At 45.2% G+C, this 22,715-nt stretch overlaps 2 protein-coding genes across 4 annotated transcripts in view; one reads left to right on the top strand and one right to left on the bottom strand.

Moving 5' to 3' along the window:
* Nucleotides 1-1,621: 1,621 nt before the first annotated feature.
* On the top strand, nt 1,622-15,644 carry KIAA1191 (KIAA1191 ortholog). 3 transcript variants are annotated; one of them, XM_032403758.1, is made up of 9 exons: nt 1,622-1,843; nt 2,909-3,021; nt 3,271-3,357; nt 5,991-6,169; nt 9,446-9,572; nt 11,634-11,758; nt 13,637-13,743; nt 13,937-14,079; nt 14,198-15,644. In XM_032403758.1, the coding sequence occupies exons 3-9, from the start codon at nt 3,330-3,332 to the stop codon at nt 14,404-14,406; spliced, it is 918 nt and encodes a 305-aa protein (XP_032259649.1). In that variant the 5' UTR covers nt 1,622-1,843; nt 2,909-3,021; nt 3,271-3,329; the 3' UTR covers nt 14,407-15,644. The 3 variants fall into 3 exon arrangements, with proteins under 3 accessions (XP_032259649.1, XP_032259651.1, XP_032259652.1); XM_032403760.1 differs by lacking the exon at nt 3,271-3,357 and having other exon boundaries at nt 1,644-1,843; XM_032403761.1 differs by lacking the exons at nt 3,271-3,357; nt 5,991-6,169 and having other exon boundaries at nt 1,644-1,843.
* A 92-nt stretch (nt 15,645-15,736) lies between these two features.
* The window catches only part of SIMC1 (SUMO interacting motifs containing 1), a 97,380-nt gene continuing 90,401 nt past the window's right edge, over nt 15,737-22,715 (bottom strand). Inside the window, exon 10 of the mRNA XM_032403757.1 lies at nt 15,737-16,571. Coding sequence (XP_032259648.1) covers nt 16,309-16,571 — 263 coding nt within the window. The 3' untranslated portion in view covers nt 15,737-16,308. The remainder of the gene's footprint in view (nt 16,572-22,715) is intronic.

Below are 22,715 nucleotides of genomic sequence, written 5' to 3'. Positions count from 1 at the left end.
CCCCCAACACTTAACCATACAGTCAGACCTCAAGGACCAACTTCCCAATGATGCTGCCACCCCTGGGGAAATAAAGTGGCTGTGCATAGAACTGGAAGCAGGCTTGGCTATGAACCAAAACTAGAGTCAGAAAAAAGCACAAGGAAAAAAAGCTACAAGAAATCCACCCCAGAAGCTGCAAAAGATGGCCTGAGTTCAAACAGCTCAAAACGTACCCTTCTTGGGCCTTGTGGATTCAGTTTTGACTGAATCCTCGGCTATGCAACCAGACCCTTTCAAAAAGTGGTTTACTTGCAAAGAAGCCTTCTAAGGGACACCAGGCTTTAAAATAATTTGCTCCTCAGTAAAAAATACAACACCCATTTAAAGGGGAAAACACCGTAAGATCGTGAAGGTTAAAAGTTTAGTCTGTTTTTTGTGGGAAACAGCAATTTTCTTACATGATGATGATCAACATAATGCCATAGGTTCGGAAATTTGTACTATTAAAGTCAGGGATAAAGTTGTTTTAGTCAGAGAGTCAGGAAAGACTTTAGTTTCATTTGGTGATAAAAACAAGCTGATGCTTATCATTTATACAAGGGTGCAAAGTCCTGTTTCTCCCCCTTGACTGAAATGTGCCGCATAGCCTATCCTTTTGTGGAGGAGGGCAAGGTGTCAGCGAGGGGGTGGGAGGAACAGAGGCAGACGGACAAGCAGACTCTGTGCTCAGGGCGGAGCAGATATGAGGCTCCATCCCACAACCCTGAGATTAGGACCTGATCCAAATCCAGACTTGGCTGCTTAACCCACTGAGCCACGCAAGCGCCCCCAAAGTAACACTTTTAACACACACAAAAATCACACTGCAGTGTAATTGTGCTTTTCATAAGCTAATTCTAGAATTCATAAAAGACTTGAATTCATGGTGCGCTCAAGCACCGTGCGTTGGTAATGGCACACAAAGTTTAAAGTTGCAGGAGTGAAGCCTGTGGGGCCTGCCAGTAGGCCCAGCACATGTCACATGCAGAATCTAAATGTGAGATCGGTCCTCAGAGCCCCCCTGAGATGAGCCTTGATGGCAAGCTTTGGACGTGGGGTAGAAACGGGGATAGATATCTTTTTTCATCTTCTTTTACTTCCTCAACTTTGCTGTTTTGTCATATTTGTAAACCCATTAGGGGGAAAAAAAAAAGTGTTCCTTCAGAATGTGACATTTGAGCCGGCACCTTTCCAAGTGTCACTTTCCTTAGTGTGAAAGGGAAATGATATTAGGACCGAGGGGAGAGCAGGTGCTCCTCGGTTGTGCTGTTAGTATGAACCCTGCCTAACCCAGCTGTTTCTGGAAGGGGGTGCCTGCTCACTTCACCTCTTATTAGTCAAGTGATTTCTCTTCTCTCTGGGCCCCAACTTCCCCTCCGCGAAACGAGTTTGAGGGTGTCACTTTGCAGTGCTGTCTCCATCTTCCTCAGCCTGTCACAGACCAAGGCACAGGATGGTGGTAAAGGGGGGCTTTTCCTCAGGGAGATGGCTGGTTCTACACTCGGAACTCTGGTCCCCCAACTCAACCTGCGGGTAAAGTCCTGGAGCCTTCCCGACCTTGGACTACAGCTCCCAGCATGCCCCGAGGGCCTCTCGGGCCAAGTCTCGCGTGCTGTGACGAGACCTCGGAAGGCTTTACGGGAAGGCTGCCGGCCGACCCGGCGGCCAGTGTTCCCTGGTGGTACCTGGGGCCTTCGGTGTCGCCACGGGCATAACGCCGCTCACATCATGGCTTGGGTCCCTACTGCGCCACAGCGTCTCGTGAGACGTGGGTCCTCAAAGCCTCTTTAGTGCTGGAGCTCGGGCGGGGGCAGAAGAACAGGTAACCAGACGGACCGGGCCTGGACCTCCTTGGGGCTGCGTCCTTCGCGCATCCGAAGGGGCGCGCCTCTGGCCCCTCCACCAAGGCGCTGACCCGGGGCCTCTCGGTCCCTCTCCCTTCTCCCCTCCCCAGGCGCAGAGCTCGGCCCGACTGCCCCTTGCCTCTCTTGCCCCACCATCTGGAGTCTCCCAGTGGGACTTCTCTCTGATGGTCCCTCTGCATCCCCCGCACCGGGCCTCGCCTTGGCTTCCTCAGACTGGCCTAGGCCGTGACCCTCGTTCCTCGCCCTCACCCCCATGCCTCCGCCTTGCCCGGCCCTCGGAGGACCTTCGGCTTGTGCCCGGCCCCGGCCTTAATCTCCTTTTTCTTAGTCTCGCGGGGTGGGAGGGGTTGGGTCAGACCTGGCCTTTCAAATCCTGGTGGCTTTGTTCCGGATCCTGTGAAGGAGCTGCGTGAGCTCTGCGGGGGGAGTGGGAACAGGGAAAGGGAAGGGGAAGTGGAAAGGATGTCTGTGGGTCTGAATGCTTCCTGGACCCGGAGGATGGCTGAACTTTGGTTTCTTCGATGCTCTTTAATGAAGAACTAACTAGTTTGTCCCCTGAACTTAATCAGGTAGAGGGGCAGTGTAGCAAGTTGAAAAGCAAATAACTTGTCCTTTTCAGGGTTTTGTTTTAATTCCCCTGAAAATGGGGGTGAAATTACCTGCCTTGCAGATCCGGCCACTTATCTGTGACCTTGGACAAATCACATAAACACATCTCCTGATTTTTAGTTTCCTTCTTTTAAAATTTTAGGGGATAAATAATGTGTGCTTTGCAGAGTTGCTGCAGGGTTAAAACACAAGATAAGTGTATAAAACCCTTAGGAGTATTAGTGTTAGCAACAAAGAATGAGTTTACCCATTATGGTATATAGCCCGTTACTGTTGGTTAAGTAAGTCCTAACTTACTTAAAAATGATGTGTATAATCACTCTTGCAAGGTTGTGGAGAATACATGAAGGTACAGGAAGGTGTTTGGCAGACTCTGAAGGGCTATACCAATGCTGGTTGTTTGTTATTCTTAGAACCTCTGAAATGGATGGACTCTTCCCAAGCAGATTTGCTAATTTGCAGCAGCTGGACAATGTTCCTCATTAATACCTGTCTGTCAGCATAATCGTCAGATCATCTCACTCGGGTAAGGTGACCTTTTCACCACATATAGTGTCTTTGTCACATCACAGGTGTTAAGATCAGCCACAGGTGAGACCTCTGACTTTCTCCTTTAAAAAATTTTTTTTTGGCATGTTTGTCACCCATTGGCTCTTTTATGTGTGCTCCAACCTTGTAAACAAGCCATAAAACTCTGTGTGCCTGTCAGAAGAACAGCACTGGAGCTATTCTTTGGTGTTCACTGTAAGAAAATGCCCTTTGTTATTTTCATTAGGTGGCAGGGACTCAGCTCCGAATTCTATATAGAAAAAGCATCTGGATCCCAGTCTTTCAATGGCTTCGAGACAACCAGAAGTGCCTGGTAAACTTAATTCTTTTTGATAAAGTCTTGCTTTGCCCTTAATGTTTTAAGCTAAATAGAAACCACTTTTCTTCTCAACCATATATTAATGGTTACTTTCTGCCACCAGGCAAGTATTTAAACTTAATAGATTGGCATCATTTAAATATTACCTTATTAACCACCCAGCCAGGGTATGAACCCAAACCCTAAATTGAAAGAGAACAGTCATTTCATACTTAAAGGTATGCCAAATTTGTCACTTTCCTACAGATATCAAATAAGAATTCAGAATAAGTTGTTTGGTTCTTGTAATATGTGCCAAAAGATTGTACTTATTCCCCTTTTTGGAGGGGATTGGGGGTGGGCAGAATGGAGGTCTGGGCAAAAAGGCACCGGCCTGATTTAAAGGTAGATTAAACTTGGGCAGTTAGGAAAATGCTCACAGCAATGTTTAATGAATCCTGGGCCTGTGTAGGGCAATACTTTCTGGGTTACTAAAGTCATTGATCCCTCCCAGGACTGTTTTAGTGGGAAGGGCCAGTGATTTTTAATCAAATCTGAATCACTCAGATTTTGATTCTCAGTCAGATAGTGCCTCTCTCTCAAGGTTGCTGTGAAGATTAAGCATAACCTATGTGAAAATATGAGTTAAAAGTTAGTGATGAATATATATTTACTGCACAGACAATTTTTTGGTCTCTCTCTGTAGGAGTATATTTCCTACTGAATTTTAGCTGACTTTATTATTTTTAGGAGGGCTATTGGGATGGCTGCTGGGAGGAGTCTTTAAGATGTTTTGAAATTGCTCCAAATTAAGTGGATTAATAGAGGAGTTTCTCCCATGTCTCCTGATGTGTATCCAGCTCTGGTCTCTAACATCATCAGTTTGTGTTTTAATTTGTCTTTTACTGTTGCTGTGATTACCATAAACTCCCTGTAACCATCTGGGCCATAGGGTTGCGCCCATAAGGTTAAAGCTTTACAGCGTGGGGAGCATGGAGTGTTGCATGTAGAGTGTGAACACTGGCTTAGATCTGTTATGCAGTCCCCACCTTGCTAGCTGGGTGTCACTTAAGACCTATGCCTCAGTTTCCTGAGCTAGAAAATGGGAAGAATATCTACCTAATGAGGGTCAGGTAAGATGAGGGATGTAGCTGCCCAGCAAGGAAGGGTATTTGGTAATCATTATTTGCTTATATGTTTGTTTTAATTGAGAGAATACACATATCATAAAATTCCCATTTAAAGTGAACCATTTAGTGGTGTTTAGTATATTCACATGGTTGTACAGCCATCACCACCATCTAATTCCAGAACATTGCATCACCCCAAAAGGAAAACCTTGTACCCATTAGCAGTGACTCCTCCTCTGTCCCATCCCAGTCTCTGGCAACCACCAATTCTTTATTTCTGTGGATTTGTTAGTAATTATTAATAGTAATAAAAATGATAGTTGCTTGTTCTCCTTTCTGTTTAAATGAAGTGTCTTTGCTGGTTTGGGATTTATTGCCATTGAAGTTGATGTCTTAGAGAGTTACGATATAATTTTAAGCAGGAAAACATCCTGCTGAAGGCAGGATCTGGGCATCAGTTCTGCTGTGAAAGGATTAGCAGACAGACAAAATGAACTTTGCTCCCTGGTCTGGCAGAACTGAGAGTGCCCTTGAAATAGGGTGCCTGCGTCACAGTGGGCCATTCCACCAGTCCGTTCCAGTGAACAGGAATGGCAGGATCGACTGGCAGTGTTCTATGAGTGGTTGTCAGCAATTTCTGTGATGGAAATTGGCTCTGCTGTTTAAGTCATACAGAGTGCTCGAAACTAGAGGTGACACTGGATAGCAAATTGTTTGAAATATTTCTTGTAATAGCACTGTTGGTTTTCTTTTGGTAAAGTTAGGTAGGAAGGCAGAAGATTTGCAGTTGAGCCCCAGCTGGCTACTTTCTTTCTTTCTTTCTTTTTTTTTTTTTTAAAGATTTTTTTAAAATTTATTTATTTAACAGAGATAGCATAAGTAGGCAGAGCTGCAGACAGAGGGAGAGGGAGAAGCAGGCTCTCCGCTGAGCAGGGAGCCCGATGTGGGGCTCGATCCCAGGACCCTGGGAGCATGACCTGAGCCGAAGGCAGTCGTTTAACTGACTGAGCCACCCAGGCGCCCCTCCAGCTGGCTACTTTCTGTATGAGCTTTGGCAAATGACTTTACCTCTAGGCCTTAGTTTCCTTATCTATAAAATGGGAGCAAGAACTTCATATCTTCAGTCCTGCATGAGTTGAGAGCCGTGGCATTGCTGTGGGGTAGCTTCTGTAGCATAAAGAACATAGCTTTGAAATCAGATAGGTTTGGATTTGGATTCTAAACTGTACTTTGAAGTTGTATGAGCTTGCTCAAGTAAATTTAAATTGAACTTTGTTTTTCTACTCCATAAAAGTGGATTAGGGCTTCTGAATGGGTAAAATGGAGAATTCAAAGTGTCAGGCGTAAAGAAAGGACTTAGTACTATTACTTTTCCTTGAGTGGATTAGCTATTCCAGAACGAGCTATTGCTCTGTCCCAGAATAAGAGTGTTTGAGAGCTTTCCTGTCTAGAGATGAATTTAAAGATACTAGCATGTTCAACTGCTGAACCCATCCTGACAGGTATCTCTGTTCTTAGCTCTTGAGCCTAGTGGGCCTCTAGGCAAGATGTCCCTGCCCATCGGGATGTACCGCCGGGCATTCAGCTATGATGATGCCCTCGAGGACCCTACACCCATGACTCCTCCTCCATCGGACATGGGCAGCATCCCCTGGAAGCCAGTGATTCCAGAGCGCAAGTATCAGCACCTCGCCAAGGTATCTGACTCCACTGACTGCTTCTGGCAAGCCCAACCTCTTCGTTTTCCTTCCTCTGCTCCAGAAGCCTTCAGTGGCTCCTGGCCCCGTAGAATTGGGCAGTCACCAATCCTTGTATGTTTTCAGTGCCTCAGCTGGAGTTGGTGGACCTTTTTTTTCTTGTGAATTCAAACTAGAATGGCTATGTCTTTTTTTTTTTTTAAAGATTTTATTTATTTATGTGAGAGAGAGAGAATGAGAGAGAGAGCATGAGAGCGGGGAGGCTCAGAGGGAGAAGCAGATTCTCTGCTGAGCAGGGAGCCCGATGTGGGACTCGATCCTGGGACTCCAGGATCATGACCTGAGCTGAAGGCAGTCGCTTAACCAACTGAGCCACCCAGGTGCCCTCTTTTTTTTTTTTTTTTTTAAGATTTTATTTATTTGACAGATAGAGAGAGCACAAGTAGGCAGAGCAGAGGGAGAGGGAGAAGCAGGCTCTCCGCTGAGCAGGGAGCCTGATGCGAGGCTCGACCCCAGGACCCTGGGATCATGACCTGAGCTGAAGGCAGCTACTTAACCGACTGAGCCACCCAGGCGCCCCATAGAATGGCTATGTCTTCTACCTGAGACTTCTGTGTCATCCCCCTGCCCCGTGATCCAACCATGCGAATTATTTAAGATTTCATGCACTTACTGAGGATCTTATGCCTCTAAGTCTTTGTGTCACACTGCTCATTGCCTGGAATGTTTATAGTCCGCATCCTGTTCTCTCACCCCTCTTCCCACTCCAGCTGCCTGATAAATGGTATCCTTTTAAGTCTTAGCTCAGACATCTCTTCTGTGAGGATTTCCTCCATCCTCTCGATAAGACTACTACCTTTCCCTTTGAGCTCTCCCCTGTATCACGGACCCCTGTCATAATCCCTGTGTTATTTTATCACTTCCCATTAGCTTTTTGAGGTCAGGGGCCATGGCCAATTTTGTACTCCCATCTGCAGTATCTAGCAGAGGACCTGGCATAAAGTAGATTCCAAAAAAAAATGTTCATTGGGTGATTGGGGGAAAAATTGGCTCTTTTTTGAACACATGCTGTGCTTTTCCTCATGCTGTTCTTCCTGCTCAGATGCCTCTTCCCACTGCCATCCTCTGTAAAAGCTTCTCTTTTGGGCGCCTCTTTCCTAAGGCCCACCTGACAGACAGACACAGACAGGCGCACGTGCACACACACACACACACACACACGCAGACACACACACCCTAGTTGCACCTTGATCTGCTCTCCAGCCCTTTTGTGCAGTTTGGCTTCATAGGTTCTCACATGCTTGGAGCAGACATGCTTCCTGACTGCAGGGGCTGTGTCTCCCTCGCCTCTGACTCTCCAGCTGCCGAGCATGCCCAAATAAACTAGGCCTGCCAAGTTTGGGTGAGGCCATTTAACCTGCAGCTAGTTTCACTGAACTTGAGCCCTGTGACAGCCCAGGGTGGGGCAGGAAGTGCACTGCAAGCAGCTGCTGAAGCAGACCTGGGTGTGAATCCCCTAAGGGACTATGTACTAGCAATGACCTTGGGGACACAGCTTCACTCCTGAGTCCCAGTGTCTCCCATCTGAGAGATGAGAATGTTTTATATCATGGAGGTGTTGTGGGGATTACATAGAAGAGCATTAAAAGGCTTGACACATTGGGTGTGTAGCTGATAGTGTGACTCCTGGCTCCTTGCTTAACTTTCACTTGGTAGAACTATATTTATTCTTTCCTTTCCAGTGAGGGCCCCCCGCCCCTGCCATGAAGCCCTCAAATAGGGAGCTTCTTTTATGAAAGCATCCCCTACAGCTCTGGGCGGGGGCAGTTCCCTGGGTCAGTTATCTACTGAAATCTGACCCAGTCATTTGTTGAAGAGAAAACATTTAGTGTAGAAAGTACAGGCAGTGCTAGGGAGAAAGGGCCCAGCAGCCTGGCTGCGAGGCCAGAGCAGCGGACTCCAGGGACAAAGGCAGAAAACAAGCATGGCTTCTTTTTTTTAAAGATTTTATTTATTTGGGGCGGGGGGGCGGCTCAAGTGGGGGGAGGGGCAGAGGGAGAGCGTCTTTCAAGCAGACTCAGTGCTGATGGAGCTCGACTTGGGGTTCGATCTCACGACCCTGAGATCATGACCTGAGCCAAAACCAGGAGTCGGATGACTCGGCCACCCCGGCGCCCCAAGCATGGCTTCTGATAGTGCTTTGAAGGGGCACACCCATCTCATTGGAAAGGCTGCTGCTTACTCCACTGGGCAGGGGATGGGCTTCCAGTTTTCTCTCGCGCCCCAGCTGGAGCAGGTGACAGTCTGGGACAGCTGCTCTCTCAAAGGAAAGCTTGGCTTGACTCACTGCACGCATTCTCTCGTTTGTCCTATCGGTGTCCAAACCGTCAGCCACGCTCCAAGTAAGAAAACAGAGATCCCTTTTACTGGAGCAGGGTTACAGCTAAAAGATGTAAATCCTGTTTTGTAACAGGGATGCAGCATTTCAGTACTTTCTTCTGCTGTCCTCCTTTTGGACCATCTTTCTCCTCAGTTCCTTTGGAGAAGCAGAGAACAGAATGAACACAGTTCTCTTCTCCCTGCTGCTCCTGAGCATGGTGTCCGGTGTTTAGATTACAGAAGGTGCTAGGTTTCAGCTCTCTCGTGTGAGAGATTGGAAGCTACTTAGATTTTTTTTTTTTTTTTTTAAGACCATCATTTGAACCTGTAGAGTCATGGGCATCACAGTGTGGTCTTGGGCACTGGCAGCATTAGCATCACCTGGGAATTCGCTAGAAACATGACTTCTTGAGCCGCCACCCCCCTGCCCTGCCCAGATCAGCTCTGGGGTGCATCCAGCCATCTGTTTAACAAGTCCTCCTGTGGGATTTTGATGCTCAGCAAAGTTCGAGAACCACTGAACAAATGCAGTGATGAAGCAAAAGCCAGCATAGTGCCTGGTACATGATCGGGGCTTAGTAATAAGTGTTTCTTCTGCATTCTTAGGGACACAATAGTATGGGATATTGGACAGACAGGGGCTGGGAAGGTAGTAGACCTCCGTGTTTCAAATTCTGGCTTTCCCACTTTTACAAATTCACACTATGCATATAATGTCTTTGTGTGTTGTCACTATGGATAATACCTATGTAATTGGGTGGAGACAACCAGCCCGCCTTCACATATTTCCTTATGTATCAGATGAAAGGTATTTCAGTAACTTCTCCCCCAAAGGAGTAAATCTGGTTGTGTGACTCCCCTGCCCTGCTCAAGCGCCTCCTTACCTCTCTTGAACAGACGGAGGAAGGGGAGGCCAGTGTCTCCTCCCCTGCCATGACCCTGTCATCGGCCACTGACAGTGTGGACAAAGCCCCTGTGGTGAAGGCTAAAGCGACTCATGTCATCATGAATTCTCTGATCACAAGTAAGCACTTTGTATCCTCAGAATAGAATGCGGTAGGGGTGGGAAAGGTTTGGGCTTTCCGCAAGCTGGTTGTGCGGGATTCTGCAGCCTCCCGTGCCTTAGCATGGCATGGCCTGACTGCCTGGCACTTGTCCGCGTGGTTGCTGACGCCCCGGTGTCGAAGATCCGTTTAGGTGGAAGATTTGCCAAATATGAAGCATCTCAGTTAATTTAGGTTCACTCCTGCTGCTTTGTTGACGACAGTCTTATTTTCCCATATGTGTCAGTGTGGCATCGGGCAGGTGACTTAACTCTTGAGACTGTTTCCCTGTCCATGAAATGAGGAATCTGGCTGGTAGGCTGAGGGGAGGTTTAGATGGCCCCAGTGCTCGGTGGCTGGGAGCCGCTGCTGTGACTGTCTCAGGCTCTCCTGGAGAAGGTGACACACTGAGGCATCTCCCACCTGCCCTGCACTTCTTTTTCTTTTTCTTCTTCTTTTTTTTTTTTTAAATTGAAAGGCTCAAAGTTGTTTCTCTTCCTGGACCTGAGGCTAGTTTGGTGTCTCAAGCATCTTTAGCTTTAAGAATGTGGTTTGCGGTTCTAATGAGACCAGAAAACGAGAGCTTGCTTTTCTTTTTCTTTTTTTTCCTCTCTTTTAAAACCTTGTAACAAGTTAAATGAGCTTGTCGGTTCTGGAGGGCCCTTCTGGATGCTGTGGGGAGTCACCACCTATTAGATACAGAGCTCTGCAGAGCACAGAGAGGTTCTTTGGTTGGCTCAGTTTTGAAGTCGGAGGCTCTTGTTTATCTGCTCCGGGAGGGCATCAGCCTGTCTTGGGCAGTTCCTGGAAAATTCACCTAAGAACCAAAAGTCCAAACTCTTACTCGGACTCTGTTTTTATTCACACATAAAGGCACCATTTGAATCAGCAAATACCGCTTGTAGTTTGCCAGCTTGAGAACGTACTGTGGTGGTGTCTGAGAGCTTAGCGGTGCTCTTTTAGCCCAGCATTAACTTCTCCATGGAGAAGACTGCTCATCAGCAGTACGGAATGTTGTAACAGCCCTAGTGTGCCGTGTCACTCACATCCTCAGCTGGTCTAGTCACTTCCACTTTAAGCATATTTTTATATAATCACAGGTAGAGTAGACATACCGTTCTATTTTTCTTAACTAATACTGCCATGAACTTTGTTGCTCTAGTCTTAAATTAAAAAAACAAACAATAACTGCATTTAAAATCCCGGTATTCAGTAAATCCTGCTTTTTACATTTTCAGGTAGGCTACCTGGTAAGACTGGAAAACATCTTTATGCATTTTTTTCTTTGCTTCTATTTCTAATGATAATAAAATCGTTCCTTAGAAGGGGAATGACTAAGTCATAAAGGACATCTGGTGTCTAGGCTTTTGGTCCACAGCTGCCACATTCCTGGATGAAGGGGAGTAGTATGTAGTGGGGGTGCAGTTGAAGCTGTCAGTCATTCCACGGTATAACTGACTTACCGAGGAGATGTCAGGTCAGACTGACCTACCACTGAGTTCGGCCCGTCTGTTATGCCAGGCACCGTGCCGGCAGATCTCATACATGGGAGACGTGGGGTCTGTAGGCCTTGGCTAGTTCAAGGCATGTTCTCTGTGGCTTGGGTCTAATTGGTACGTTGGTGCCGTCCAGCCTAAAAGTGGCCTGTTTCTCTTTGGTGGAAGTCTGTGCGTGGATGACGAGGGTGGTGAGTCTGTCTGAGGAAGCTTTACGCTTGGAGAACTTGCACTTTTCTGAATGTCAGCCGCCTCCTCCATGTTGCGTTTCTAAATACAAAAAAAATGTTCCCTGGAGGTTATCCGACACTCCCTTTGGGAGTAACCTATTCTTAGCTCGGTGTGAGGGAAGGCTTCCTTCTCGTTAGAGAACTTTCGTACGAGGTTCAGCATTACTGCTGTGCTGCTTGTCTGGGGGACCCCTCTTCCTCAGATGGTCAGTGTGGTCTCTTGCGTCTGGGGAGAAGAGCGGATGTCCGTGTTGAACCCCCCCAGTTTGCGGGGGGAGAGGGGGACGGGCCTGACTGTCATCTCCTCTGTTCCCAGAACAGACCCAGGAGAGCATTCAGCGTTTTGAGCAGCAGGCAGGGCTGAGCGATGCTGGCTACACGCCCCACAAGGGCCTTACCACCGAGGAGACCAAGTACCTTCGAGTGGCAGAAGCGCTCCACGTAAGCTTGTTTCTTAGGAACTTTCAGAAAGCCCTCTCCATTCATAGCTTGAGATGTGGCTGTGGCGTAGACGTTACCGGCTCACTTAGCTGGGCGTCGTGGAGAGCAGTGGGAAGAACCGGGCGAGCAGTTCCGTGCTGGGTTAGTCCCACCCTGGTGGCGCTTTCTGGTTGAAAGCTCCAGAGCTGTTAGCCTGGCGGTTTCTGCTTATCCATCTATAAAGTGGGGGTATCCGTCTTGTTTCCTTATGGTTAGGAGGAGCAGCTGAGACTCTGAGCTTACACATGTGATGTGTGTGAGCACGTTATGAACAACGAAGCAGGTACTCTGTGTACCAGAGTGACCGACTTTGAGGGAGAGGAGAATTGGGCAGTCTTAACAGAGGTAACACTTCAGCAGGAAAGGAACATCGTGCTCTGTGTTTCCTTTTTACAAAATTAAAATCAAATGTAGAATTGAAATGTTTCTGCCTTTTCATTTCTAAAATGGTAAACGAGTGAAGAATAATTTTTGATAAGGTTAATGACGACTAAACAGTCGTATGAATGACAGTTTCAAGGGATTTTCTGTTGGGGAATACCAGTTGGTACTTAATAGTGCCTTATGACCTATGAGGCACTTGTGTTCACTTAATCTTTGTACTCATCCTTGGAGGGAGATACTATTTTTTTATGTCTTATAAATGCAGAGACAGGTCCAAGGTTGTATAGTTAACCAGTCATAGTACTAGAACTCAAGTCTCCTGATTCCCTATTTCCTGGTGGTTTTTTTCCTCCATATTCGAAAGTTGTCTGAGAATCTGGCTCCTGAAGGGGCTCACGAGGGGGTCATGATACACAATATATAGAAGGATATACAATAATATAGATCTGGTGGCCCGTGGGCAAGGATATGAGACATTGTGGATTGTTTGCATTTCACATGATTCTTTGCATCCTAAGTGTAAAAACCACTGCTGTAGGGGATCAAGGTTGGGTTGGTGACCAGCTTAATCTCTCAGACAAGACAGATACTTCCGGAGAGGGGCACTGTCAGTCTTTGAGAACTTCCCAGGATAGATGTGAGTCAGAATTCCTCAATTGAGCAGTTCACTCCGTATAATGGTAGAGTTGACTTTGGCCCATTTTCTGCATCTTGGCCACATGAGTAGAACTTGAGGATGGCTGAAATGCCAGCTTACATAAATTGATACGGTGAGTGAGAACATTTAGACATGCTCATTTGTTTGTATTGTAGCTTGGGCTTACTAGACATGGAGCACAGAGACAGTGGAGGGGCCCTGACCTAGAAGAACTGAGAAGTAGACTTGTCTCTCCCCTCCTAGACAGCTAGTCTGTATGTTAGAGGTGTGTTTACAATGCCCAGGGCACCCAGAGTGACTGGCCATGGGAGGGAGAAGGGAGAGAAGGGGACAGGTCCCACAGAGAAAGCATTTAGCTGGAGAGGAGTAGCATGCCTGAGTCTTGGCTTTGAGACACTGGGAAGGGCAGGGCTTGTAGCTGGTGGGAGAAGCAGCCTAAGAGTTCAAGGCCGTACTTAAAAGGCCTACAAGGCCTCCAGCTTGAGTTCTGGTTCTTCCACTTACTGGGCAAATAAGTGGGAAAATTACTTCTCCAAAAGTAAAAGCTCTAGTGTGGTATTTAGTACAGAGCTGTTTGAGATATGTTGTAGAATGAATAGATTTTCTTAAAGATGGGAATTTTGTCTAGTACGGCAAAATCAAAGGAGTATCTGTTCTATAATCCAAAATTATTCTACCTACTAATGTGTTTCCTTTTGCCTGGTGTTAAAGTGTGAATCAAGTTATTTATACCCAGACTAGCTGTTTTATATTTGCTCTCATTTTAAAGAAGTTTCTTTTCTTACCCATCTGAACAGAAACTAAAGCTACAGAGTGGAGAGATAACTAGAGAAGAGAAGCAGCCGGCCTCAGCCCAATCCACCCCAAGCAGCAGCCCCCACTCCTCCCCGAAGCAAAAGTCCAGGTGAGCCCTTCCGGTGAGCCTCCCAAGCTGCAGTGTGCTTCTAGAAAAGCTAGTGCTGCATACAAAATTGGAGTTTAAGCCTGTGGTTTCAGAGGGAGCAGGGGGAGTTGACAGTTCCCAGTCTCTTGGCATGAGATACTTCTAGAGGCATAGGAAGGGGATATAAGGATATGCTTTATTCTTTCTGTTCCAGAGGCTGGTTCACTTCTGGTCCTTCCACAGCCTTGCCTGGCCCAAATCCTGGCACCATGGATTCTGCAAGTGGGGACAAGGACAGAAACTTGGCAGATAAATGGAGCCTCTTTGGACCAAGATCCCTCCAGAAGTCTGATTCAGGTAAGACTGCTCCTTCAAAAAAAACAAAAAACAAACCCATGTGGGTGGCATTTTACCATGTATATTGGGGGCTGCCTACTAATTTTGAAATAATTTGCTTTTTGGTTTACTTCTGTAGGAGGTTTTGCCACCCAGGCTTATAGAGGAGCCGAGAAGCCTTCTCCGATGGAACTGATCCGTGTTCAGGCCACCCGAATGGCTGAAGATCCAGCAACCTTCAAGCCACCCAAGATGGACATCCCAGTGATGGAAGGGAAGAAACCACCACCAAGGACCCATAATCTCAAACCCCGTGACTTAAATGTGCTCACACCCACTGGCTTCTAGAGCTCTTTGTATTCCAGGGGCTCTGGATAGAGGGTGTCTTGTACCCAACTCCCCTTTTACCTTGGCTTTGACATAGGAAAGGTTTTTTTTTTTTTTTTTTTAAACTTCTTAAACTGAGGCTAGAGCTGGAGATGTAATTGGTTTTTGAGAAATGTTAGTGCAAAGCTTGTCCTTGTGTGGAAGAAGCCATTTTGTATGGTTTAGTTTAAATAATCCCAGCAGTGATGTATGGGGGACCTCGTTATTCATTTTGTATCATTTACGTTAGACAAGATCTTTGATCATTGCTTACTAGGTAAATAATGTTTGTGTTGTTCCAGAACTGAGGCTTCGTGATTTCTTTACCACTATAAACGTGTATGGACAAATCATGGAGTAGAGGTGTGCCCAACTAGTTGAGACTTTGACCCTCTTGACTCTGCACTTCTGTGTGCTCCAGTCTTGTCAGCTGGGGGACCTGAGATCTGTTTGGCAGCCAGACTTGGCAGGGATCCCCCCTTCCTGTGCTGAGACTGGAGTGTCCTTGTGTTTGGTAGGCCTTACAGGTCACTTCGTCCTGCAGCCATGTCTTACCAGAGCACCTCTGGCCAGTGCTGTTGGAGGGATGCTTCACTTTTATGTGTCACAGAACAAACACTAGCCTTGCATATCCTATTTTGCACTTTTAAAATGAAATTAATTTACCTCCAATTTGGTTGAAAACTTCCTACGGGAGAAAATTCAGTCCACTGGTTTGGTATAGATAAATGGATGTTAAACTTTTTTCAAGTACAGAAGGTGGTACCTACATTTAGATGGTAGTCTTGAGGTTCATGTGAAACTAGCGTTACCCTATTTTGATTTTTTTTTTCTCTTTTGATTTTCTTGTTCAGGCCAGGCATAAGACTTTTTTTTTTCTGGGAAGTGGAAGAATTTAAAATTTTTCTACATGAAATCATTGCTCCCCAGAAAGAGCTGCATACTTTTATAAATATATGTTACTGAGGAAAGGAACTAAGGAAGCCACTTTATTTCTCCTCACCATGAATGTGTTCAGTCATTGTCTTAAACGCTGTCTCAAATTCCCACTGTTTTTTTGTTTTGGATACTATCACGTCTACATAAGGAGCTGAGCTGACTTTTCCATCGAGAAGTCCTGGAGTCTAAAATGATCAGATTAATTAATTTATTTGTGTCTTCTGTTATGCTTGTATCTCTTATTTGTTTTGACAATAAACTTCTTAAACTGCTTTCTCAAATGTGGATAGCCTTTGTGTGTGTGTGTGTGTATATATTTAAGAGTTGTTCTTACATTCTGCCTACTCACGGTCATAGAACCTAAGCATGGTAAACCTGGTATTTTGAAAAACCATTGCCTTTTTATTGTATCTTTTTAACATCAAATTATTTGTAACACGCTCAATCTTTTTGTTTCTACCCCCCACCCCCATTACATTAGATCTTAACGGACTGGCCACAAAGTCAAATTCATAGGCAATATAACAGCTCTAATATAGGATGTTTGTGATCCATCAGGGAGAAATGAGTATATCTTTCTCTTCTGAAACAGGTCGTCAGTACCTTGAATGACATACATCGATGTCCAGAATTTGTTCAGAGGGCTTAATGGAAATGTTAAACATATAGTGCATATAGTATTACCTGTTTCAAAAAAAGTATAGATAAATAATTTATTAAAAAATATATACACCTTGTATATTTAAGCCGTATTTGAGAACAGGCTAGGATAGAATATCAAAAAAAGATATTTACTAAAGAGTTAGAAAGTCATTATAACCTACAGATAAATAAGATAGGTTTGGTCCTATAAGATTTTTAACTACTTCAGATACTTTCAGAACTTCCAAGTAGTTGGAGATAGAGTTCAGGAGGTATTCTTGGTGTTCAGTGCTTAGAAGGACCTCAGGGGCTGCTCCAGTTCTTTGGAGAAGGCTCTGCGTCAGGGTTCAAGTCCGCGGCATAGATGAGCAGGAGCTTCAACAAGTGCACTTTGTCTTGGAGCTGGGGCGCCAGCGGCTCCCCCAGGATCTGGGTCAGGCGGCTGCGGAAGGCCTCAATCTGCCTCTCCACGTCCAGCACTGTGATGTCATCCCCTTGCTGGGGCTTGGGCTTAATCCTCTTGATGATTAAGTCTTTCCGATCAATCACTGAACTCCGCAAGTGCTCTGCAAGAGGGAAAAAGTCAGCTGAACTCCTCTGAATGGCTTTTTATTCCTTTATGACTTAAGAAGAAGTCCAATTTTAGTAGGTAGGGCCTGGGCAAAGACTTGACTGGTGGTTACAGGAGTACAAGTCAAAGGTAATTTGAGTATCTGTGGTTGCTCAATTTCTAAAAGGTCCTTTGTTCTTGGTTCTCTCTGGTCCTCAAGTTTTGCATATTAAAATTGTACAAATTAAAATTGTCTTAGTTTTTTCCCTTTGTTGATTTAAGCAATGAGCCTAGATTAAACAATGCAACTATACTTCAAGTTAATATAACACTTGCAAAAAACCCATGTGAATTTTTAGTATCTTCTGGGAGATTGATTCTAGTATAAAAAGAATTGCAAAGAAATATTGAATTAGTTTCTTAGTTTGTTGTAGTGTTGGTCTATTGTAGTAATTCTGTTGAAAAACAATTTCGTGTATGTTGTATGATAGACCAAATAAATATATCCATGTTCAGAATAAGGGTTCTTGCTGTGGGAGAAGAGTGATTCAGTTATGGAACAGGAGGAGAGGAAGAATTCTGAGGGATTGGAAATTGAGGTATTGCTATGAACTCATATTTCTAAAAAAAATTATGTAATTTTCTAGCTCTGTTGTCAGAGGGCCTAGAAGCAGGTACCCCAGTAGTAATCAGCATATTAGCACCCAGATCTTGATTTCTTAATGCTTTTCCCCACTCCCTACCGAGAGAAACCAGAATTTTTTTGGAGGAAAGGCCGATTCTAGGACCATGGCAAGGAAATTACAAGGTGAACCTGGAACATCTTTTATAAGAAAGTAAGGGAATGCTTAAAAACAGAGTGGGGGAAAACGCGCGTGCGCACACACACGGGAACACGTCAAAAGGACACAGAAGCCAGCGTGAAGAGGCCTCTTATTGGCTACGTTTTGGACATGATCATAAAAAAAAAATGACAAAAATGGGTTATAGGCATGAAATTTTAAAAAGTGCGGAGTCCACAGTAAGTAAAAGAGGAGGGGAGGAAGAAGGGAAAGGTCCTTTTTGCAGAAGAAGGCCAGTTAAGAAATGTAGAGGCGGGGCGCCTGGGTGGCTCAGTTGGTTAGGCGACTGCCTTCGGCCCAGGTCATGATCCTGGAGTCCCGGGATCGAGTCCCACATCAGGCTCCCTGCTCAGCGGGGGGTCTGCTTCTCCCTCTGACCCTCTTCCCTCTCGTGCTCTCTGTCTCTCATTCTCTCTCTCTCAAATAAATAAATAAAATCTTAAAAAAAAAAAAAAAAGAAATGTAGAGGCAACGTATAACTAGAAAGCAACCACTTTTCAATCTACTATTGTAATGACTGATTCAGGTAAGAACCATCAGTGGGTGCTAAAACCCTTGAGTGAAAGGCTGAATAGGATATTCAGAGTCTCAAAGTTTTACTCTCTGGATTACTTAACTAATAACAGAGCATGGGGAAATCTGATAGATACTACCTGAACCAAATGATCACACTTAACATCACCAATAATGGGACCAAACTGACATTATCGCCTCTTGCTGTCATGTGCTGGGAAGGAGTGTACATCTTCATCTAGTCAGTGGTCTTGCCAGTAGGATTTAACAGAACTCTGATCATGAGGAAATAATTAGACAACCCCAATTATGGGATATTCTACAAAATAACTGGTCTGGGCTCTTCAAAAATGTCTGTATTATGAAAGACGAGGAAAGGGTGGGAACTGTGTGAAAGGAGACCCAAGAGTATACAACAACCAAACGCAAAGTGTGATATTTGGAGCCTGGCTCAAAACAGACCCAGCCGCCTATAAAGGAAACTACTGGGACACGTTAGAGAATATTCTGTTAAGGATAAATTTGTTGAGTGTGATAATGAATTGTGGTATATATGGGAATATCCTTATTCTTAGGCCAAAGTATTTTTAGGCATGAAGGATTCTGATGGTGCAACTTACTCTCAACTCTCAAAAAAAAAAAGTATTCAGGTGGATCAATAGATAAACCAAAATGTGGCAAAATGTTAACAGCCAGTAAATCAACATAAAAGGTAAATGGATGTTCATTGTACCACTCTTTCAACCCTCCAAAAATAAAAATATTGAGGAAAAGTAAAAGAAGTTATAAAGGTCTCTCATCCAAATCCACAGATTAGCCCCAACAGGATTCGGGAAATATATGGAGTTCAGGCAAAGGAGCATGGCTGTGGCGAGCTTTGAGGACTTGGCGGACTCCCAGATGCACCAGCATTCACTAGAGCATCACTTCCTCCATCTCCTCATTTAGAAAATGGGGATAACGGCATCTCTTCTAGCAGGGTTTTTAGGACTGAACTACATCGTATCCAGAAATTTGGGAAACAGAATAAACTTGTTTTTAAGCAATGTACTAAGTTACACTTTCAAATAATATGCTCAATATGTTTTTCTTCAACTTTCAGGTATCTTTTCAGGTAAAGTCCCTCTAAATTTATAGCACCGGGCCTAACTGTAAAGTGAAAAAGAGTACAACAAACACTACAGAGTGTCTAAAAAGGAAACAGGAAGCAAAGCTGCCTTGAGATGTCCTATCAGGGCCCTTTCAACATTCAGTCAACACAAATTCCAGTGAGCACCTACTATGCATCTGGAAGTGGGCTACTCTCTGGGGATACAGTGCAATTAGAGACGTGGGCCCAGCCCCCATGAACTGACATTCTAGTTGCAGGAAGCCTAACAGTAAACCAGCCAACAAAAACAATTATAGTTTTGGTGAGTACAATCACAGAAATAAATCGGATGCTGTGAGAAACAGTGGCATTGGGGGGATGAGGGAAGCAGCCCACTCTACTCAGGGCCTCTTAGCTGAGTCCTGAAGGATGAGAAGGAGGCAATTGTGCAAAGGTCTAGGGGAAAAGCAGTTCAGGTAGTGAGAACAGTAAGTGTAAATGTCCTGAGGCAGGAAAAGCTTGTTTTGAGAACTAGAGGTAAAATGTGGGTGGTAAGGGAAAGCGGTAGTAGAGGAGACTGGAAGGTAGGCTGGGCCACAGAACAATGTGGAGTTTGGCCTTTGAGAGCAGATGGAAGCATCTGGAGGGTTTTAAGCCAGGAAATGTGCTCTATTTTACTCTGCCACTGGTGGAGAATGGTTGTAGGGGGATGAAAGTCTTTTAGTAAAATGTAGTTGTTTGTAAAGCATATGCTACTCTGAAAAATATGAAAATGATTTTGAAGGAATGGAAAGAACTGGCTGAACAGAGGGGAATAGGGAAGACTTGGAGTGGGAGCAAGAAGAATTTGGAGTTTATTAAAGTAATACAAGACATTCAAAGAGGTAAATGTTGGCAGTTCCCATCCAAGCACTGTCCAAGGGAGAGGAACTCTTGGCCAGTGGACTTCAGCCATTCTGGTCCAGTTGGCAAGGCCTTGGATTTTATGCTTCGGTAGGCATGGGAGGTCTTATATCAGAGGCTGTTGGGAATACTGTGTGAGGCGATTTATGTAAAGGGTTTAGCACAATGCCTTATGCAAGATGTTCTGGCTCATAGTATTACTATTAGGTTCCTGGATCAGGTTACTAAGGGTAACTACTATTATTATTATATTAAAATTTATTTATTTATTTATTTATTTATTTATTTATTTATTTATTTAGAGCAGGCGGAGAGGGGCAGAGGGAGAAGGCGAGAGAGAAACTAAAGCAGACTCCATGCTGAGCACAGAGCCCAACCTGGGGCTTGATCTCACAACTCTGAGATCATGACCTGAGCAGAAACCAAGAGTCAGATGCTCAACTGACTGAGCCACCCAGGCTCCCCCTAGGGGTAACTATTATTATTTTATCATCATCTTCATCTTCATCATCATCACTATAGGAATCTCCAACTCAACAGTCACACTGCGCTTTTTCCCTTCTCTACAGATCTTTCTCCATTTCTGTCCGTGTCAGCAACGGCAGAACCCTGAAGCCTTACTTGCGACTCAGTTACCCAAGCCCTGACAAACTGATCTTCAAAGTGCTTCTGTTCTATCCACGGCCTTCCCCGCTGCACAACCCACACCCTCGCCACCATGACCCCTCCCGGGACCTCTCTGGTCCTCCGCCAAACTACTTGCCACACCTCAGGCAGAGCAACCTTATGCAAAACCACTTTGATGGCTTCTCTTCACTCTTGGAATCAAGCTGACATTTCTTAACAGAGCCCAGAAGGCCCTTCGTGCCCTATCCATCTACTATTCTAGTCTCATCCTGTGCTCGTCTCCCCTTGCTCTCTACATTCCAGTCTTACTAGCTTGTTCTATGTTCCTTGGACTCGCTAAACAACTTCTTGCCTCAGGGCCCTTGGACATGCCATTTTTTTTTTTTGAAGATTTTATTTATTTATTTAATTGACAGAGAGAGAGACAGCGAGAGAGGGAACACAAGCAGGGGGAGTGGGAGAGGGAGAAGCAGGCTTCCCGCGGAGCAGGGAGCCCGATGCGGGGCTCGATCCCAGGACCCTGGGATCATGACCTGAGCCGAAAGCAGTCGCTTAACCGACTGAGCCACCCAGGCGCCCCGGACATGCCATTTTTAATTTTTCTGGAAAACTTTGCCCTATTTGCCTGGCTAACACCAGTCCTGTTTTTTTGTTTGTTTGTTTTAAGGATTTTATTTATTTATTTGAGAGAGAGAGCATGAGTGGGGGGTGGGGGAGAGGGGCAGAGGGAGAGGGAGAAGCAGACTCTGCTGAGCAGGGAGCCCGACGTGGAGCTTGATCCCAGGACCCCGAGATCATGACCTGAGCCGAAGGCAGATGCTTAACGGACTGAGCCACCCAGGTGCCCCACCAGTACTTATCTCAGCTGAAGTATCACTTCTTCAGGGAGGCCTTTGTGGGTCCCTCCAAAAATAGATTAGGTGCTCCTATTTTGCGCACTTCTTTCCTTCAGAGCATTTATTTTAATTGTGGTTATACGTTATTTATGTGATTATTTGTTCAGGGTCAATCTCTTCACAGCAAGCTCTATGAGGGCAGGGGCCACGCTGGTCTTATTCACTGAAGTTTTCCCAATGAGCCAGGCACACAGAAGGCATTTCGTAAATATTTGTTGCCTGGATAAATATATGACTTGAATTGATCTTGCCGGCATCTGCTTTTTTCCCGTCTCTGGACGGGGCTCCTCGTAGGAAGGCTGTGTGTGTCTCTCCTCAGAAGGAACTGAGGTCTGACTTCTGTGGGTCATCCTGCCTAAGTTGTCTAGCCAAGTGGAATTCAGGAAAACAGGTGTTTTTCTTCCTTTAAATACTGTATGTTTAAATTCCTAGCATTCATAGTTTCAAAATAAGAGGTATTAACAATTCACAAGTATCAGGAAAACTCACAGCATAAAGCAAGTTGCCATTTTGCTGAGGCTCAAACTTGAGCTGCATGGCTGTGGCACTGGGGTGTGGTGGGATTGATTGTCTCAGCCAGAGAGTGTGAGCTTACCCAGAGGCCCGGCATCTATGCCCCCATGGGGCTGCTCTGCCTTCTTTGGAAATATTTACAAAGTATGGGGCTTCAGGATATACTTTTCCCCAAGGTCAAGGGTTTGTACAAAAGTAATTTAACCATGTACCGAGAGTTTAGAAAACAGGGAGTTGGAAATTCCTTAGAGTCTCACCTAATCTCACCCAGTGATTTCATAGAACAATAATTCCTTCCAGTGTGTTTTCACTGCACATAGACTTTGGCGACAGACCTAAGTTTGAATCCTGGCTCCTCACTTACTTTTCTCTCAGCCTTTGTTTCCCCGTCTATAAAAAGGGGATGATACTCACCTTCCCCAGGTTATTGGATTATATATGCCAGGGTGTGTGAATTTACCTAGTCTTTCTTCTTCTCTTCCCCCATGCTAAGATGTTCCCCTAAACAGAGGACAAGCTTGGGCTCCCCAACCTCTTCCCTTCTTCTCCTATCCGTGGAGCTGGACAACTCAGGCTGACCCCAAATGCCTTCCACAATGTCCTCAGACCACTTGCAGAGGGCAGAGATGACTAAGGAGCCCTCACAGTAAAAAGCCTACTGACAAGGATACTGACCATGTCAGGGTGCCATTTAGCTGCCTTCTTTGGAGGACATTTTTTCCGAACTATTGGTCCTAAATATTTTTTCTCCTTCTTAACTCTTGGTCTCTAAAGAA

The sequence above is a fragment of the Phoca vitulina genome, unplaced genomic scaffold, assembly GCF_004348235.1.
Source record: "Phoca vitulina isolate PV1807 unplaced genomic scaffold, GSC_HSeal_1.0 scaffold6, whole genome shotgun sequence".
Taxonomy (NCBI): Eukaryota; Metazoa; Chordata; class Mammalia; order Carnivora; family Phocidae; genus Phoca; species Phoca vitulina.
This window is presented reverse-complemented; position numbering and strand designations above follow the sequence as displayed.

Bases quoted from the DNA above. Each gene is read 5' to 3' on its own strand.
- KIAA1191 (XM_032403758.1), top strand. From the start codon at position 3,330: ATGGCTTCGAGACAACCAGAAGTGCCTG. The intron at 11,759-13,636 runs GTAAGCTTGTTT...CCATCTGAACAG, and splicing joins GAGTGGCAGAAGCGCTCCAC to AAACTAAAGCTACAGAGTGG. The intron at 13,744-13,936 runs GTGAGCCCTTCC...TTTCTGTTCCAG, and splicing joins TCCCCGAAGCAAAAGTCCAG to AGGCTGGTTCACTTCTGGTC.